We start from the raw sequence: 18,730 nt of genomic DNA, 5'->3' as shown, positions 1-18,730 counted from the left end.
GAGAAAGTCGCGTATTCGGCGAGGGTGGCAACAACACCCTGTCTTATAAGAACAGGGTGCGGGGGAGTGGACAGGGGGATACTACACCCCCAATAAGACTCCAGACCACCGCAGGGCTCCCTTATTCGCTCGCGTTCAGTGTGGGTGCCCCTTTCACCGAGAAGGGGAGCGATTCCGCCGTGAGACCATTGCGTCACCGACGCGTCACAAGCGTGTGCGGGTTCGAAACCAAGAGAAGAGTGACGTCAGCGACCGGGTGTCGCGCGTCCCCACGGCGAGACACGGCCGTGATTTCCCATCCCCAGCACAGCTGACTGGCGCACTGTATCGCCTCACGATGTTACACTGTGTTTAGAAACTGTATCCTGTATGCAACTGTGTTAATTGTGTTGGACTTTCGGGGCTGGCGGGTTCAGTGGGAGTATCTCATCCCCCGTCTTGCCGGGCAACACTGAGGAAACGGCTCTGATCGGGTCGCTCTCGGCTTCTTTCACACTTTCTGCCTCGGTGCGAGTTGACATTTTGACACAGCTGACTTGTTGTTGTTTTTTTTTAAAAAAACTGTTCTTCAAACGCAAAGCCGCCTAAAATGAAACCACGGATTTCCACTGCTACGTCTCGTAAAACAAATGAAAGGGCTTTAAGTTGCGCTAGCGAGGGTGTTTTGCTGTTGTTGTTGGCGATCCGCTGCTCTGTTCCTGTGCCGTCTGATGTTTTCTTGTCGACCACGACACGCACGCTGGGGGTCGGACCGGGGGCCGGCAAGGACACCCCGTAAAAAAACACAACCCCCTACCACCTCATCGCTGTGACCCCCATGCTTTATTTATATTTAAAAGAAAACTGGAAACAAAATGAGATCTGAAGTCTTCTCTTGTTTTCCACGGGTGCACCCGTGGGTCGGGTCTGCTCGGTCAGTGGAGGACAAAGGTCCCCGGAGTGCACACCGAGGCGGGTCTCCCCTCGCCCCTGCGGTTCGGCTGGGAACCCTACGTGACCCACACCTCACTCACCCTCACCCACTCCCACTCCCACACCCACTCGCATTCCAGCCTCATGAATAGGTACCTCGCCGCCACCGTACCTCCCGTATCCCTGCGCACTCTCTAACCCCTCACCCCCCCGCCCGCCGTGAGGGCACAGTGAAACAGAACAAAAAACAACAACGGCTAAACCCAACACAACACGACCCGAAGCGCGCAGACGTTAAAGCCGCGACAAAAAAGCGGGTCGGGCTCGTTTTGTGTTGTTCGGCTTGTGTTGTTGTGGTTGGCGTTGCCTTTTTTTTTTCTTCCAAGGGGGGCCGGGAGGCGGAGCGCGGATGGAGGGCTCTACTTTCCGCGGCAGGATACAGCGGCCCCGGGAGGCGTTATAAGAGCCCGTCTCCGCCGGCCGCCATTTTGAGTCTCTCTGTCCGCTTCCTGTGGCGGAGCTGCTGTTGGGCTGCGGCGGTGGACGAGCGCCTTTTCGGCTTCGATTTCTTCGCTTTCCCTACCCCTCCATCCTCGCCGAAGGTGGTTTATTGCTGCTTCTCCTCGCCCTTCCCAGCGCCTCGCACGACGAGCCGGGCCGGTCCGCGCCGGGGACGGAGAGAGGCGGTGTGCCGCGGTAGGTGAGCCCCGGGCCGGCCGGCAGGCAGGCAGGCTGGGCGCCCGGCGGGGTGGCCCGGCTCGCTCTCTCGGGCTGTCTCCCCCCCACTCGGGACCCGCAGTGGGCTGCGTGTGCGTGTCTGTTAGGGGGGCTGTTAGGGTGTCGGGCTGCTCTCTCTCGGTGCCCCCGCCGGGAGAGTTGGAGTGCGGACGGGCCGTGAGGTGTGGTGATCGTGGGTCCCGTGTGTGTGTGTGCATGTGGACGAGGAGGAGGAGGAGGAGGAGGAGGAGGAGGGGGGGGTGCGTGGGGTTTGGAAATCTCGAGTTTATCCCACCCTCGAGGAACTGCTCGGGCTCGCGTGGGGTGGTGGTGGGGTTGCGCTCGCGTGCGGTTCATCGTGTTTCTCCTCACGCGTGTTTTTTTTTTTCTTTCCTCCTCCATTCCCCCCGGTCTGCGTGCCTCGGTAGCAAGTTGTGTTGTTTTTCCTTGACTGGGGGGAGGCGGGCTGGCAGGAGGGGGGGTGAAGTTGCGGGCGTGGTGGCGCCTGAACTTCGTGCGCCGTGTTGTTGTTGCTGGTGGGAGTGGGGCGCTGAGAGGCTGAATGACCCCTCGCCCCGCCGGCCGGACAGAGGCCGGGGCGGCCGGAGCGGAAGGCGGGGAGGAGCCTGACTGAAACCCGAGAGCCTGCACTGCGCGCCGGGCTGCGGGGCCGTGGGGCCCGTGGGGGTGGGGAGCCCCCCTCCCCACGCACGGAGACTGTAGCCGCGCTCCGGGAAATGCCCAGCGCTTTTATTTTGGGGGTGGCGTTTTCTTTGAACGGGAAGAGAAGTTGGGTGGTCGACCCCCCGACCCCCCCCCGCCCCCCGGTTGGGTGAGTGTGGAGCACAGAGCCGCGGTCTTGAGTGACCCAGACTCCCGCGGCTGCTTCCTTGCTCGTTAGCCGTGGGAGTGGGCTGGGGGCACCTCTGTACTTGTCCAGCTGCGAGTCGGGTCCTGGAGGGGGTTCGGCTGCCCCGGCTGCGAGTCGGGTCCTGGAGGGGGTTCGACTGCCCCGGCTGCGAGTCGGGTCCTGGAGGGGGTTCGACTGCCCGGGCTGCCAGTCGGGTCCTGGAGGGGGTTCGGCTGCAGATCAACAGGTGACTTTGGGGGAGCGCCAGAGGGAACTGCAGCCCCAGAGCAGTCAGGTGGAGCCGAGCCCTGGCCTGTGGCCCCGCCGTTGCGAGGGTGGCTGGGCTGTGTGGCTCTGGTCCTCCAGGCTGGCTTGCGAGTGCCTGTGAGGAGCTGGAGGGAGGCAGTGCAGAGGCAGATGAAGCTGGAGGCTCCGGGGTCGTGTTTCACTGCTCGGCGGTTTTGGGGGGAGGTGTGCTAGCAGCCTGCCTTTCCTTTGAAGATTTCTGCACCAAATGAGTTCCATATGTGTGAGGGAGGTACAGGCGGCCGCCTGGAAGCTGGGGGCCGAGAGCTCGACAGCAGATCTTTTATTTCTTCACCACCAGCCCTTTCAGCCGCAGCGCGGGCGCGGAGAAGTGCTGAAGTGAGCAGAGCTCAGGCATTCCTCTCGGCCTGTGGAAAAAATGCAGTTGCGCTGGCCTGTGGGGAGGAGGGTGGGGTGGGATTTCATGGTGGACTGGTGGCACCGGTGTGCTTCAGGTTGGGCAGTGGCAGGCTCGGGGGTTGTGGGACTGAAACTTGGCGTGAGGCGTTTGGTCATGTGTGCCCTACATAATACATACTCTGCTGCATAGGAGGAGTCGTGGCATGCTTACTTGTCAGCGCTTGGTGGTTTTTTTTGTTTGTGTTCTCTGGATTGTGTATGCTAAACCTTGATTGAGATCAGTTAAGTGATTTAGTCTGTGTGGAAAATGCCAGAAAATGGTATCTTCTCCATGGTGGAGGTTAAAGGGCTCCAAATGAGACTGAGACCTATTGGACTTGATGTTTTAAGACACCCCCAACACAGTCAGGTTTTCTACATTTTAATAGGATCTTCGTCGATGAACCTAGGTTTGACCTGACTGATTTATGATTAATCTTGGCAAAACTCATCTCTCGAACATGTTCACAACCTGGAATGCTACAGCTAGGAACGACAGTGCTTTAAGGTGTTCTAGCTAGTTGATTTACTGTTGGATCAAGTTGGAAACAAAGTCAGGATTTTCATAGAGGGCTAATCAACTGTTACTTCTTCCTGAAGTACTGGACACGGTTGCAACTAAGTGTTATTGGTTGTAGGCTGTTTAATTTGTTAGCGGTAATTGGGGGGGGTCTGTACAAGAGGTGTGGTGTACGTAAATAAAGATTTCCTGCCTCGTGGTTCAAGAATGACTTGTGAATTAAGGGTTATTACCCCGATCCTCAATATGCATGTGTATAGAAGTGAATCAAATCTTTGTTTATAATCTTTATGACTGGATTTGATTAAAATAAAAGCAGATTAGAATAGTTTAAAGTTTTTGGACCTTGTCATGTAAAACTTAGTTTTCCTTTTTGCTGTACTGTATTTTGATTCATTGCCTGAAGTAAAAATTGCCTTTGTGGCAGTTTTTTTGCATAATTAAATTCGTTGACGTGGAATACCATAATTCTTGTATTGAATTAGTGCGTCCTACAGTTTTGTTTCCGTTGTTGGAGAAAGAATGGTATTTCTGGTGTAAGGTAGTTTTTCCAGCTGGCCCCATGTTGTCATCAGTTTGGAAGAGCTCAGACTTGAGTAAAGGACACGAGCTGTCGTGCATGCTGCTGCTGCTGCAGGGCCACCAGTACAGTCGCTGTGGGCAACCTGCTGTGTAAACGTCTAGCGACGTGAAATACCAGATGAGTTAGTGGAGACTTCATTTTGTGAAGGACAAACGTGTGTAATGTGTAAACGAGTTGGAAGTCCACCCGCATGAAGGAATGTGGATTGTGCTTCAGCACTGCTGACTGATGGCTGGGGCTGGACGGGCCAGTATGATTGATTGTGTGCGATGCCGATCTGGGTAGATTGGTCAGGGATTGAATCGATTAATTTCCTCACGTTACATGACCATCGATTTGAGCAACTGTTACGATGACCTGTGATGAAACCAGGACTATAGGGGGGTTGTGATCTTTGTATAAGATAAAATAGCTGTTGGAGTAAACATTCAGCACAATGATGGTTATACTCCACGGTTTGGCAAAGTTACTGTTGTACAGCAAAGGATGATCGAACCTCGAGGTTTAGTGTTCAACCAGACGGCATTGGGCATTTTGTGACGGTTTTGAAAGGGGAGTTAACCTCTTCATTCAAATGGTTGTTTTTGTGGTTGAGTACTTCCTTGTCAGTGTGCAGTTGAGTTCTTCACAAATGTATAGAATGAAAAGTGACGCATTCATCACGTGCCAAAGAAAACATCTTTGTGCAGTTCTGTGTAGCCAGACTTGGGCACTAGCTCATGTCTATGCGTGTTTGTGTTGCTGTGGGTTCAGGTAGGTTTCTGTGGGGCCTTGTGTGCTTACAGGGATCTGTAGCAAAGACTAGGACCTAATATTTGCAACTTGTTGTACTGAAGATTTTTCTTACCTTAAATTTGTTAGTTTACTCTTGTTTCCTACTCGTTACCAATTTATATTATGGCCTTGGTTTGAAGTGACGACTGTAGAATCTTCATCTTCTCATTGAAGGTGCTGCTGCCCTAACTTTGACTTCCATGTTGCACAGTAATTGTTAAAATACTTCTTTAAAGGCTAACTTGCCGTTACTTCACAGATCTAGGGCTGTCCTTATAATACATGTGGTGACAAAACTAACGGGCTGGTTTGATTGAGTCATCTTGATTGCTCTGCCAACTGCAAAAGCTTTTTTTTTCTAGCTTGTCTAATCCCATTGTGGTTTTGATTAGTGGAGGCTTATCACTGGATACATTTCAGGACTGGGACAAGCCCCACCCCTCTGCTTTGGGTAATTTGAAGTGGCAGGGCAGTACAGTGACTTACTGAAGTAGGCGGTTTTCTCCCCTCTTTGTTTTGGTATGTCTGGCTTGTGAAGTGGAAAGTTCAGTATTAGTTGGGCATTTACTTGGTTTGGTCCTGTTTTATACACATTAAAAATGTGACCTTATTCTACATGCAGGAAATGAAAGCCCCGACAGGGTTTTCAAGTGTCCGGGGATAGTTTGTCGCGTTATGGTGGTGTAGTGCTTGGGGAGTGTGTGGCTTGTGTGATAGGGAAGATGAGCTGACTGGGAAGCATTCAGGCATATGAGTTTGAATGTCTCTTCTCATCACCGGGGGCTGAATTGTGACCCAGCGCATAATTTATGGCTCGAGCTGGGAGCAGCATGCTTTGCACATTTTTCTGATTTCATGGGCATTGACTCTCTCTTTAGCAAGACCACAGTCCAGTTTGCCCTAAACTGTAGCTTACATCTCAGTGCCTCTTGCAGCTCCCTGGCTGCTTCAGTGCCTACCAGCTGACTGGTTAAAGCACTTGGGATTTTTTTCTTTCTAGGCTGGAGATCCACGAGCATTTCTTGCTAGTTCTGGATGGTGTCGACAACTGGGTAGTCCATACTGATGTACAGTGGGGAGTTGTTTGAGCCGTGTTAATGTAGCAATTAATTGTGCCCAAAGTTTCAAGTGTCTTTAAGATTGGTGTAATTTTGAAGACGCTTGTCAATCGGGGAGTGCAGGAAGGTGCAGCAGTTGCCATGTTTGCGTATGAAATCCTTTATTGGGGCTGGAACTATAGTGGTAGCTTTCGAGCGGCTAGGTTTTGCAGATCTTGTCATTGTTGCCAAGGACTTGGTTATGCGTCTGTGGGTCTAGAATACTGCTTGTTTCCCAAGTTCAAGACAAGCCTTTGTTTCTTTTTAGATATGATGTACATTCGCCTCTGACATACAGCTGAGAGTAATCTCACTTTGGGGTCTCCTAGGATTGAATTAAATGCCTTGAAAGCCTATTTATAATTTTGTCAATTCAAGCTTAGTATAGTCCTTAATTTGTTACTTATGAAGGTATATTTTCACTTGACTCGAATATGGTGTGTAACTGCTATTCATCTGTTCATCAGATTTCTGTTAGGTCTTGCGGTTTCTGGAATCAATTAGCTGGGTTTCAGCCATGTAACTTAAAAGCCCTTTCTGTATCTGGCAGGAGTGTTTGTCTCCTTCGGTGAACAGTGTACAGCTGAGTCAGTGTGGTGTAGAGCAGTCAGGCACCGGCTTGGTGCAGGGGCGGGTCCCGAGCGTTGCTTGTGATTGACAGCCCCTCCTCAGGGCTGTGCTGGGCGGGTCCTGGGGTCTTCCTCGCTGCCCTCCGCGTGGGTTCATCCCCACCGGGCGCTGCACGCGTCCGTGAGCTGCTCATTCTGCTGCGGGTGCCCTGATTGCCACACTTGAGCCTCATAAAAACACATTTGCGGAGTGCTGGGCACCCGGCGCTTGGAGAGCAGAGGGCAAGCAGTGTGTTTCCTGTGTCGAGGACAGAATCCCATGATCTGCATCCCCGGGCAAAATGTGCACCTTGTATTGCTTCCGCTAGTAGCCACAAGCTAGTGGCTTCTGGTTTTGTATAGCTGACAACCTCTTTTTAAATCTACATGGTTACTGTGTGTAGAATAATCTACTTTTATAGTCTTAGGTACAACATTGTAAGTAGCTAATGTCATGAAACTAAGTGACTTGGGCTGTTTCCTGTTCTAAATGGTAAAGGCCTCCAAGAAACCCTAACACTAGCCTTTTTTTCCTCAGGATTCTGATTAATACATGGTCAGAATCAATAAGTGAATGTAACATCCATTCATATTGCCTTGAAATGTGTTTGAATACACAACTCAACAATAGTAGGTCAATAGAGTAAAAGCCACGTAACAATGAACTTTCTGATCAAATTTCCCAACAAAACAGCGGCAGGCCTCCCAACAATGAACAAAGGAAGACTTGCCTTTCTGCCCAGTTAATTTGCAAACTGTTCCCTGTCTCGCATGTGGTAACCTTGTTGCTGCATGAGTATGAATACAAAGCAGCCATTCAGGCATCTGTGGTTGGTTCTCCTTTCAGCTGTAAGGCCCCATATGGGTGCAATAAGATCATCCCAGCCTTCAGCATGCAGTGGGCTTGAGATTAGGGTGAAGTCCCAGCCAGTTCGCCACACAAAGAGTCGGTGAGAGAGATGTCATGTCTGTATCAGAGTAGCTTTGTCTATCAAAGGCTTGGATGTCGCTGCTGCTGTGATCTCTGTCCGTATCGTTTTGCCTTCACTGTAACAGCCTTGGCAAAGAATCAGCTTTTGTTGATGGCGACCAGTGGGCAGCAGCTGGCTGGCCTCGTGACCACTGTAGCCAGCACAGGTCATGTGTGTGTGACAGGCAGCGTTGCAGTCGTGTTTTCAGATGTTCTGTTCTGCTGAGGCGGTTTGCGCAAACTGCATTGTCCAGAATGGTTTTTGTATGGGTTCACAAAAGCTAGTAATATTTTGTGTTTACAGCCTAGGTTTTCTTATTGAACATGACCGAAATGTTTCTGAGAATACGGTTTTAAAATGAGCACTGCAAACTCCTAAAAAATGCAGTTTCTTTCTTATAAATATTTTAATCTTGAGTTCATATTTTGAAGATACTGGTCAGTGGTAGTTTGGGACACTTTGTTTCCTTAGGTTTGTTTATAGCCAAGATTCTTTACGTTGGCATGAATATCTTTCTTGATTCTTTTAACTAACACTGTGGAACCTGGTCTTCCCTGTCTCCACAGTAGTGTTAATGAGATGGTATTTAATGTCCTTTTTTTCTTTATGCTGTAGACAAGTGCTGTTTGCATGGCTAAGGTTTTGAGGTCATAAGCTTATCCCCCACGCTTGAACACTTTCTTCCCTTCTTCAGGTAGTTACAGGGGATGAAGTGACTAGTTGGTGCCAGTGAATTTGTATTGGGAAATGGCTGGCCTTTTCTAGGAAGCTTTGTGTTCAGTAGAGCAGCGTAGTGCCATGCCAGGACTGAGACGGGTTTTGTCGAGTGTGCTGCTGGGCAGCTGTGGTCGCGTGCTGGTTGTGATGGTCCCTTCAGGGCAGCCCATCTCGTGAGGCACTAGCTCTAGGATGACCTGCCCTGCATGGGGCTTCAGCACTGCTGCCTCGCGCTCGTGGGGTGACTTCTGGTTTGTACCTGTGTGGGGCGGGCAGGCAGTCCCCTGTGCTTGTCTGTTTTCGCAGGTTGTTGCAGTTTCCCTCCTTCCTCTTCCCAGTGACGCGCAGGTCAGGTTCGGTTGCCAACCAGACTCACTGGAGTGGGGGTTGGTAGCTGTGCGACTCAAATGGCCTTTGTTTGTGGTCTTCCTCATGTTCCAGGTGTATAACATGGCTAAGGATTTTTCAGTTTTTAAATATCTTAATATCCTAAGACCTAAGATATCCTAAGACCTAAGATATCCAGGCTAAGAAGCCTGGGAATGATTACATTAAGGAAATCATACTCAAGATAGTGGAACTGTAGTGGATAGTGGAACTGTCAGATGTGGAGCACTTCATAACTTAGTTTGTAACTTGCATCAGGCGTTCTGCTTGATTATATTTTTGCTCCCTGGAATGAATCTTTGTTCTTGGACATTTATAGCAGTGTGTACTGTGAAAAAGCGAAGGTGGTCCTCTGTTCAACCCCGACACTATTTGCGTTTGTTTACTTTAATGCTTAGGATTTATTATTCAGTGTAAAATCTTAAATGGTCTCAGGTGCCCCTTTGGAATATTGCCGGTCTTGCAGTTTTAACATCCTGGGTGTTTGCATGCCTGGAGCATTCCCACTTTGCAGCCTGATCCTGGAAGCTTAGTGACGTTGTACCTGGTTGGTGCTGTGATCGGAGATCTCAAAGGAAAACCAGGTTGCTTGTGTTAAGGGGTGCCAATGTACCAGTATTCTTATCCCAGCATGATGACTGGCTGTGGGCGGTGCCATCCGTCAGATGGGATGTTGACCTAAGGAACTGGCTGCGTGCTCATTAATAATGCTTCAGTACTGTTCATAAACAGCCCTGTGTACTGGGAATATAACTCCGTGCTTGTTCAGTACGGGCTCTCTAAATTTCTGGATGAAGTTATTTGAAGTCACTTAACACATCCAGCTGGTGTGCTGTGTAGAGTTGTCCCCTGGCATTTAGCTGGGTGTCACATGGCAGTGGTAGATGTATGTGCGACACTTAATGAGAAGTGTTGTTCAGAATGCAAGTCATTACTTTCTTGTTTGTGCACCCCACTATTCAGATATGGGTTTCTTTTAAAGAGATTCTTGAAGAAATTGAAGAATCTTATCCATTTTTTTGTTTTTCTTCAAGCATCTGGGGGTGTTTTCAAACAGGAAAACTATTAAACCAGGAAATAATGCCTGCAGTTCAGAGGGTATGGGTATCAATGACCCCTTTCTCAAAACTGGCCCTCCAGTTAGCTGGCATAAGAAATGGTTAACTTTTGTGGATGGATCGTGCACAAAAGTGTTGTACCTTCATGTGAGGAAAAGACGAGTGCAGGATTTATTTGTCTATGGCCAGTAGACACCCTTTCCTCTCCCTTAAGGGTTTCAAACAGGGGGCAGGTAGGCGTGTTAGGTTGTGGTTGGAAGGGAAGCAGTAGTAGACCTGCTGCTTGAGCCTTCTAGATGAGCGCATAAGTGCTGTGTTCAGGAGTTGACCGGTCAGCCTTACAGCATGATATTCAGAGCTAGAAGCATCAGAAGAGCTCAGCAGTGACCAAAGGAAATGCAGGGAGGTGGGATTAAGTTTAAAGAAATCGACAGCATTTTTTTTAGTTAAAGTAGGAAGCTACATCAGCATGCAGGCTTCACATTACTGTTTTTAGTAAGAGTGCTTTATACCATTTCTCGGTTATTTGGAATAGAATTGCCTTATTCCGTGTTAACGGTAGGTTGAATCTGAGGTGTGGACACTGGGCTTGGCTAACAGCCTCAAGTGCTGAATTCAAGTCCCAATCTACCCTGGAGATATCCAGCTCTTGGCAAAGGAAAGACTTCTAATTGAGCTTGTACAGGGGGCTATTTTTTAATTCAGTGTTTTCAGTTTTTTTTAAAACCATAACGGTCAGCTTTTGTTTGTGGAAGATCCATAATGTATGTTCCAGTTACAAGCACCTTCAGTTTTTAGTAGTTTTGAGGTTCTGCTAAATACACATTCAAAAGCTAATTACTACATTATTAATTGAGATTCAGTTGATAAAACTCAAATTTTGAATAAAATGGTTGTGACTTGATAGTAAGACTCCACTGGAGAGGTTAATTAAAGCTTGGTCTATAGTACTGTGAATTCGAGGATTTGTGATGAGCAAATCTGGAGGCCACTGGCCGTCGGAAATTCAAGCCAGCTTTTTTGCAGTTTGCGCAGTTTCGAAGCCCCGTATCTGATCTCGGCCTAGGTGCTTCTGCAGCCGGCAGGATTTCCACTGACGCAGCCCCGGGCCAGTTTCCTGTGGGGGAGGGGGTTCACAAGAGTGGGGTGGGGGTGTTTTCCTCCGCTGCGCTGGAAAGTAATCGGTTTCGGTTCTTGCCGTTCGGATATTTAAATTGTGAGTAACGCGGACATGAGAGAACGAGCTGTGGTTCAAACTGAGAGCGCGCCCCGCCCACGAGCTTGATTCACATGTTCCTGGTCTGAGTTTGTCTGAGCTGGAATACACCGCGCTGACGCTCCTGTCCTCTCCTGCAGAATAGGACGCTGTGCAGGCTGCGGGTTCTCAACGGAAGATGGCTACCCAGGGTGAGTTCATTGAATACCTGCTGCTTGAGTTATATCGACAGGACCTGACCGTGTTGCTAGACAGAGGGTCCAGTATAGTTATACAATACCTGTTACCATGTTGAAACCTACAATTAATCAGTTGCTCTTTGGGGAAGCAGTTTTAACCCTTTTTTTGTGCAAAGTGGCAGATGACTTCCTTACTCTTTAGTATATGGAAAGTTGCGAGTGAAGGGGGGGAGGGGGGTTATTCGATTGAGAAATTCATGGTTTTTATTACAGGTTTTGCAATGGACATTTCCACAGTTGAGTTTTCTGTCTTTTTGTTGAAGTTAAGGGTTTTTACCGAGCGGTAATGCTATGTTATCTAGAAAAAACTAGCAGTTTTGCTAAATCTTCCTCAGTTTTCTGTTTTGCACCATCAATTTAATTTAAAGGAGTTGTGCTTCTTAATCTCCTTGTATCCACATATGACCTCAGGTTTCCTTGACACTTCGGTTTCTGAATAAAACAGCCTTTTTGTTGGGGGGGTGGGGGGTAATGGATTTGAAGTCTGAGTTCCTTTTCAACTTTGCCTTGTTTGCAGCTGATCTGATGGAGCTTGATATGGCCATGGAGCCAGACCGTAAGGCAGCAGTCAGCCACTGGCAACAGCAGTCCTACTTGGATTCAGGCATCCATTCTGGAGCAACAACCACCGCGCCCTCCCTGAGTGGGAAGGGCAACCCTGAGGATGACGATGTGGACAACCAGGTCCTGTACGAATGGGAGACGGGATTCTCGCAGTCCTTTGCTCAGGATCAGGTGGCAGGTGGGCGTTTTGAACTTGGCTTGCTTAACTCTGGGCGGCTGGGCGTTTGTTGGTGTGATTAAAACCGATCAGGTAAAATTGTTTTTGAATGAGCTGCTTGTGTCCTGCATTGTAGGGGCTGGTGATGACTTGAGCTATGCCAAGTCAGCCCAGCTTTCCGGTCGGCACTGCAGATATCTTACCTGAGGTGTCATTGCAGAGCTGCATCAGAGGAATCGAAAGGACTGGGTCATTGGTTAACATTGGCAGGTAATTTCATAAAAACCCGGCAGTTACATGTCATTTTTCTCTGCAGATATTGATGGACAGTATGCCATGACCAGAGCACAGAGAGTGAGGGCTGCGATGTTTCCAGAAACACTCGATGAAGGCATGCAGATCCCTTCCACGCAGTTCGATGGCGCTCACCCTACCAACGTGCAGCGCTTGGCAGAACCTTCCCAGATGCTGAAGCACGCTGTGGTGAACCTGATCAACTATCAGGACGACGCTGAGCTGGCCACACGAGCCATCCCAGAGCTGACCAAGCTTCTGAACGACGAGGACCAGGTAGGGTTCTTCCTTGGCAGTAAAAGCATGTTTTGCCCCTGTTGGCTGCACCCGCTCCCCAGCTAAGTAATTGTGTCCGTCTGTCTTCTGCAGGTGGTTGTGAACAAGGCGGCAGTTATGGTTCACCAGCTGTCCAAGAAAGAGGCCTCCCGCCACGCCATCATGCGCTCCCCCCAGATGGTTTCGGCCATCGTCCGCACCATGCAGAACACGAACGATGTGGAAACGGCGCGGTGCACTGCTGGCACGCTTCACAACCTCTCTCACCACCGGGAGGGGCTGCTTGCAATATTCAAGTCGGGTGGCATCCCTGCCTTAGTCAAAATGCTGGGGTAAGTGTCATCTGGCTTTTAATGGCTTATCACAAGGTTGACATCACACTGTCTGCTTTTCATCTGAATATTTACAGAATATATAGCTTAATCCGGATAAACAGTTTCTGAATGTATGCAGGTTTTGCTCATGTTTTCTCCTACGTGCTGGGTACTGACATTTACCTAGTCCTCAGTGTCACAGTATATTGCAGTATATGTGTTTAATTGAGCAATTTAGTTTAAAGGCAGAGAAATTGTGGTGGGTGTGTGTTGCAAAGTAAAAGCAACTAGCAGTGAAGTTGTAGCTTCAGTCTTTCGTTAATGGGCTATATTACCTTATTTGCAGCCAGTTCTTAGGTGGAGATAAATGTCTAAACACTGTTAGTCTCCTGTTGTTTTTCAGCATTGCTTAGTTCTCAAATGAACAGATTGGGTTTATTAATAGCACTAGAGTTGGCTGGCTAGTGGTCTGATTATTCTGCTGGATTTGCGCTCCTCCGGTGGTTGTATACATTTACGGGGTGACTTTTATTGTAATGTGCGGATAATGGCTTTGCTTTGAGTAAGGACTTGGGTTTGCCACATGCCTTATCGTCGGTGTGGATCTTTCAGGTCTCCTGTCGACTCCGTACTGTTCTACGCCATCACAACCCTCCACAACCTGCTTTTGCACCAGGAGGGGGCCAAGATGGCAGTTCGTCTGGCTGGTGGCCTTCAGAAAATGGTTGCCTTGCTCAACAAGACAAATGTCAAATTCCTTGCCATCACAACTGATTGCCTCCAGATCTTGGCTTATGGCAACCAGGAAAGCAAGGTAAGGTGCTGGTCCCTGAATCCAGGCGTGGTGCTGACAGATTGAGTCCCTTCAAGACATTAAGCGTTTCCCTCCCCTTTACAGCTCATCATCCTAGCCAGCGGAGGTCCGCAGGCGCTCGTCAACATCATGAGGACCTACACATACGAGAAGCTGCTTTGGACCACCAGTCGAGTGCTTAAAGTGCTTTCTGTTTGTTCAAGCAATAAGCCTGCCATTGTTGAAGCAGGTATGTTAGATATCCATTTTTATTCAGTTTTGGGAGCTTGTTGAAATAAAGAGATGGTGCGAGCTTTCATTTGTGTGTTTTAGGTGGTATGCAGGCACTGGGACTCCACCTCACAGACCCAAGTCAGCGTCTTGTTCAGAACTGTCTTTGGACCCTAAGAAATCTCTCAGATGCTGCAACAAAGCAGGTAGGTTTGAAGCAGTAATTTCCTGTGCTTTACCTGGAAATGTGACTGCAAAGATTTGAGAAGATTGGAGTTCATATACATGCGTTTTTCCTGTTTCTTTGGAGGAAGTGCTTTGTGGCTTTTAAAGTGACAGGCTGCAAATGCTAAACAGATTACAGCAGTAGCCTGGTTTCTGTGCCAAATGTGTACTGCTAACTAGCAGATTGTAGGTTCTATACAAGGACATTTACTAACTTATCAAGTCCATGCACACAGTTTACACTGTTCTGTGCAACAAATCGCAGGTCCAGGCTGAGAACTTGCACCTTCTCTAGTACACAGCAAAATCTGCTATTGGGATTCAAGTTTGTTTGTTAATCCAGCCATATACAAGTATACAGAGGAGCCGAGATCTCGTTCTCCGGGTCTACGGTGCATAACTGAAAGTTAAGCAATCGGTCAATTGTCAGCCGCAGCAATGTTCCCTCTTGTTGTAGGAGGGGATGGAAGGCCTCCTTGGCACCCTGGTGCAGCTGCTGGGCTCTGATGACATCAACGTGGTGACGTGTGCTGCTGGCATCCTTTCCAATCTCACCTGCAACAACTACAAGAACAAGATGATGGTGTGCCAGGTGGGGGGGATCGAGGCCTTGGTGCGCACGGTGCTGCGTGCCGGGGACCGGGAGGACATCACGGAGCCTGCCATCTGTGCCCTCCGGCACCTGACGAGCCGACACCAGGACGCCGAGATGGCTCAGAACGCGGTGCGCCTCCACTACGGCCTGCCGGTGGTGGTGAAGCTGCTGCACCCTCCCTCTCACTGGCCGCTGATTAAGGTGTGTGCTCGTTAGGTCAGCTGGCTTGTGTGGCTAGAGGCTTCTGTATCTGCCTCCGCTAAAATGTGCGCTGACCCTTCTGTTGCTCCAAGCTCACAGACCTCCCCTTCGCTGTTCGTTTTGTCCAGGCCACGGTGGGACTGATTCGCAACTTGGCCCTGTGCCCAGCCAACCACGCTCCGCTGCGTGAGCAGGGCGCCATTCCCAGGCTGGTGCAGCTGCTGGTGAGAGCGCACCAAGACACGCAGCGCCGCACTTCCATGGGCGGGACACAGCAGCAGTTCGTGGTAAGTGTTTCTGAGGATAAGGGAACCCGGCTTCCCTCTCTTGATGGCGATTGAGGAACGAAATGGGGGGTAATGAATTTCTTGCTTTGAGAGCAGAGGTGAGATTGGAAAAAAATATTTGGGATTTCTGCTTGATAACCGGGGCCTGTTGAATAATGCAGCGATCTCGGTTTGTCTAGAAGTGACCGAGCTCAAGTATTTCCGTGTTGCAGGAAGGGGTCCGTATGGAAGAAATCGTCGAGGGCTGCACTGGAGCTCTGCACATCCTGGCAAGAGATGTTCACAACCGCATTGTCATCCGGGGGCTCAACACCATTCCACTCTTCGTGCAGGTGAAGCATGCTTTGGTTGACCTCAGCCGTCCTGCGGAACCGGGGCTCCCACCCTGTTGGAGCGGTTTCCAACAATATTCTGTTGCTCCCTGTCTCAGTTGCTGTACTCCCCCATCGAGAACATCCAGAGGGTGGCTGCGGGCGTGCTCTGCGAGCTGGCCCAGGACAAGGAAGCGGCCGAGGCCATCGAGGCGGAGGGGGCCACGGCCCCCCTGACCGAGCTGCTCCACTCCAGGAACGAGGGCGTGGGTGAGCGAGGCTTCCCTGGCACTTTTCCCATGTTGGGCTTGGGTTGTGCCAGCTGGCAAGTCCTGTAATTTTGCCCCCTTTTTGTTTCCTGCAGCTACGTACGCCGCCGCGGTCTTGTTCCGCATGTCTGAGGACAAGCCTCAGGACTACAAAAAGCGCCTGTCTGTTGAACTGACAAGCTCTCTGTTCAGAACCGAGCCCATGACCTGGAATGAGGTATTTCATATCACTGTCAAGTTATTTGCAATGATTCTTGCGGTGTACGCCTGAGGTTGTTTTTTGCCCCAAAAATTCCTGTGCTAAATCACAGTTTGGATAACCTTCGCTGTGAAAATATTTTAAAACTATTTTACCGCAGGTTTCAGAATGATTTGAGAGGTTCTGCTTTATATACGTGTTAACACTTGGTTTCTAGTTAAATCGTTGATGCGCTTTAATATCCAATACCAGTCAGTTTTGACATCCTCTGCACTCTGCTCCGTTAATGAAAGCAGGTTGATACCTCTTAGAGGTTGGATAAAATACTTTTTTTAATTAGATTGTTTGAAACTGCTGCTTTTCTTCTGCTTTTTTCTTAGTCTTTTTTCTCATTCTAGACTGGAGACCTTGGACTTGACATTGGAGCCCAGGGGGAGCCTCTCGGCTACCGTCAAGATGGTGAGCTTTTTTTCAGCATCACTTCCCGGATACAGCTTTGTCTCGGAGAGCTGGAGTGCACTTCTGAAATAAACTCACTTGTAACTACAGCTGAACAAATGTAGCATATAAACCTTTGGCTTCACTGCACACCAAGTAAGACTAACTACACCGCATAGCATACGCTTGGAGGGAGAGCCCGTTACTGAGCGAGGGCTCCCCTGTCGGAGTGAGAAATGCCATCTTGTGACCTTTAAGAGCGTGACGAAGTAGGTACGGGGTTTTATTTGCGTGTGTGGGTGTGCTGCTTGTTTTTACGCTTCTAACATCTAATTGTGTGCTTTCCTCCCCTCCCCTCCAACCGCTTTATTTGCAGACCCTAGCTACCGTTCGTTCCACTCTGGCGGGTACGGGCAGGATGCCATGGGTATGGACCCAATGATGGACCATGACATGGGTGGCCATCACCCTGGCGCTGAGTACCCAGTTGATGGGCTGCCAGACCTGGGGCATGCCCAGGACCTGATTGAGGGCTTGCCCCCAGGTGATAGCAATCAGCTGGCCTGGTTTGATACTGATCTGTAAATTACTACTTTAGGTAAGAGTGAGCCTTTTTCAACAAAGACTTCAATAAAGACTTCATGCCGCCAAGACTAAGGTTTTGTAGTTTCCTGGTGATGTTCTGCATGATAAGTGTGATGGAGGGAGTGTTACTAATCATAAAACAGTGCCTTGCTGAATGTGACGTTTTCTAGACCTGAACGGCAGTGAGTGATTTTTTTTCTGACTTGTTTCTTTTTTGGCTTTTTTCCACAGCTGTATCGTCTGAATGAACTTGCATTGTGATTTGGCCTGTAGAGTTGCTGAGAGGGCTCGAGGGGTGGGCTAGTATCTCAGAAAGTGCCTGACACTAACAAAAGCTGAGTTTCCTATGGGAACAGTCGAAGTAAAACTTTTTTTGTTCTGGTCCTTTTTGGTTGAGGAGTAAACTGCAAAAGGATTTTTGGAGCGGGTGCCTAAATGGAGAATGCACAAGAGTGGATCTTAAGATGGAAATTCAAACCCTAGCCTTGCCTGTCTTTTTTTATTACTTTTTATTTTTTTATTTTTCAGTTTCTGTAATGGTACTGATCTAGCTTGCTTTAAACTAGTCTAGTCATTTTTTGCAGTAATTTGTATTCCTTTTAAGTCTTTCTTGTAGTGTTAAGTTATAGTGGTAATGCTCCATAAGTTTCTAAATTTTATCAAGTAATGGTGTAGAACACTAATCAATTTAATTGTATTCTGAATAAAGTGTAACATTGTGTAGCTTTTGTATAAAACCAGGAATTGGAAATGGTCCAAATACATTCTTTTAAATGCTTAAATAAGCAGAGAAACTGTTTCCAGTGTCTAAGATTTGTTCCAAAGGGGTGCATTTGGGTGGGGCCAGAATTTTTGCAATTGAAGGTAGTTTAATGAAAACCGTAAGTTGTTGTAGCCTGCTGTGCTTATTGGAAACATGGTTATGAAATGGCTAAACAATAAAATGGACTTTTATTTCAGTTATGCCTGTCTTCTTTAATAATGTTGCCAACAGTATTGACACTTTTACAATTGCAGGTGGCTCATTTTCCTTGTTGCAGGTTCGCTGTGAATGGAAGTGTGTTCCTGGGAGAATTAATAGTGAAAAGGGATGAACTGTAAAAGCTTATTCTCTGTGACAAATGTGATGTCTGCATTCTCTAAGGGAGCTACTGATTGTATTCGAGACGGCATATGTGCGCTGTGAAGGTGAAGTTATCACATCGGGTTTTATCAAATACTGTAAGGTTCTGGCATTCATGCAACTGGGTACTTGATTTTACTTAGTTGCTTTGACTTCTAATAAGTATGAAACCTCACACCTCATGGGATAACTAGTCTTAACAACTTAATGGGAAAAACCCAGATTCCCTACGTTTGCAGGAGCATTCTCTGAATGTATTTAGTGACTTTTGACACTATTCCATACCCAAAACTTCATTGTACTTGTGTGAGCAGAGATGTATACAGAGATACAAAGACTTTACACTGCCTAAAAACTACACAAGTGCCTGTACAGACTTTGATCTAATAAGACCTGCATGCTTTACCCCCAAAAGCATAGCACTGCAAAAAATTGGTTTAGAACACAGGTCATTGTTTTCGGAACCTTTGCTTTATAATTCTACACCACTTAATGTTAACACACCTGAACATGT

At 48.4% G+C, this 18,730-nt stretch overlaps 1 protein-coding gene across 5 annotated transcripts; it reads left to right on the top strand.

The window, feature by feature from the left end:
- The first annotated feature begins 229 nt into the window (after positions 1 to 229).
- ctnnb1 (catenin beta 1) lies at positions 230 to 18,052 on the top strand. 5 transcript variants are annotated; one of them, XM_088928439.1, is made up of 16 exons: positions 230 to 1,612; positions 11,256 to 11,306; positions 11,872 to 12,096; positions 12,392 to 12,645; positions 12,739 to 12,977; positions 13,572 to 13,773; positions 13,858 to 14,002; positions 14,086 to 14,189; positions 14,666 to 15,004; positions 15,133 to 15,291; positions 15,504 to 15,623; positions 15,722 to 15,872; positions 15,967 to 16,088; positions 16,469 to 16,529; positions 16,885 to 17,106; positions 17,325 to 18,052. In XM_088928439.1, exons 2-15 carry the CDS (start codon positions 11,294 to 11,296, stop codon positions 17,091 to 17,093), a joined length of 2,343 nt encoding a protein of 780 aa, XP_088784565.1. In that variant the 5' UTR covers positions 230 to 1,612; positions 11,256 to 11,293; the 3' UTR covers positions 17,094 to 17,106; positions 17,325 to 18,052. The 5 variants fall into 5 exon arrangements, with proteins under 5 accessions (XP_088784565.1, XP_088784568.1, XP_088784564.1 ...); XM_088928438.1 differs by having other exon boundaries at positions 628 to 1,608; XM_088928440.1 differs by having other exon boundaries at positions 1,402 to 1,514.
- The last annotated feature ends 678 nt before the right edge of the window (positions 18,053 to 18,730 follow it).

This window comes from Atractosteus spatula, chromosome 12, assembly GCF_055471065.1.
Source record: "Atractosteus spatula isolate fAtrSpa1 chromosome 12, fAtrSpa1.hap1, whole genome shotgun sequence".
NCBI classification, from domain to species: domain Eukaryota; kingdom Metazoa; phylum Chordata; class Actinopteri; order Semionotiformes; family Lepisosteidae; genus Atractosteus; species Atractosteus spatula.
The sequence above is the reverse complement of the archived record's forward strand: the minus strand, read 5'-3'. Positions and strand labels throughout refer to the sequence as shown.

Coding starts and splice junctions, on each gene's coding strand:
- ctnnb1 (XM_088928439.1), top strand. Junction 13,774..13,857: donor ATGGCAACCAGGAAAGCAAG/GTAAGGTGCTGG, acceptor TCCCCTTTACAG/CTCATCATCCTAGCCAGCGG. Junction 15,873..15,966: donor CTCCAGGAACGAGGGCGTGG/GTGAGCGAGGCT, acceptor TGTTTCCTGCAG/CTACGTACGCCGCCGCGGTC.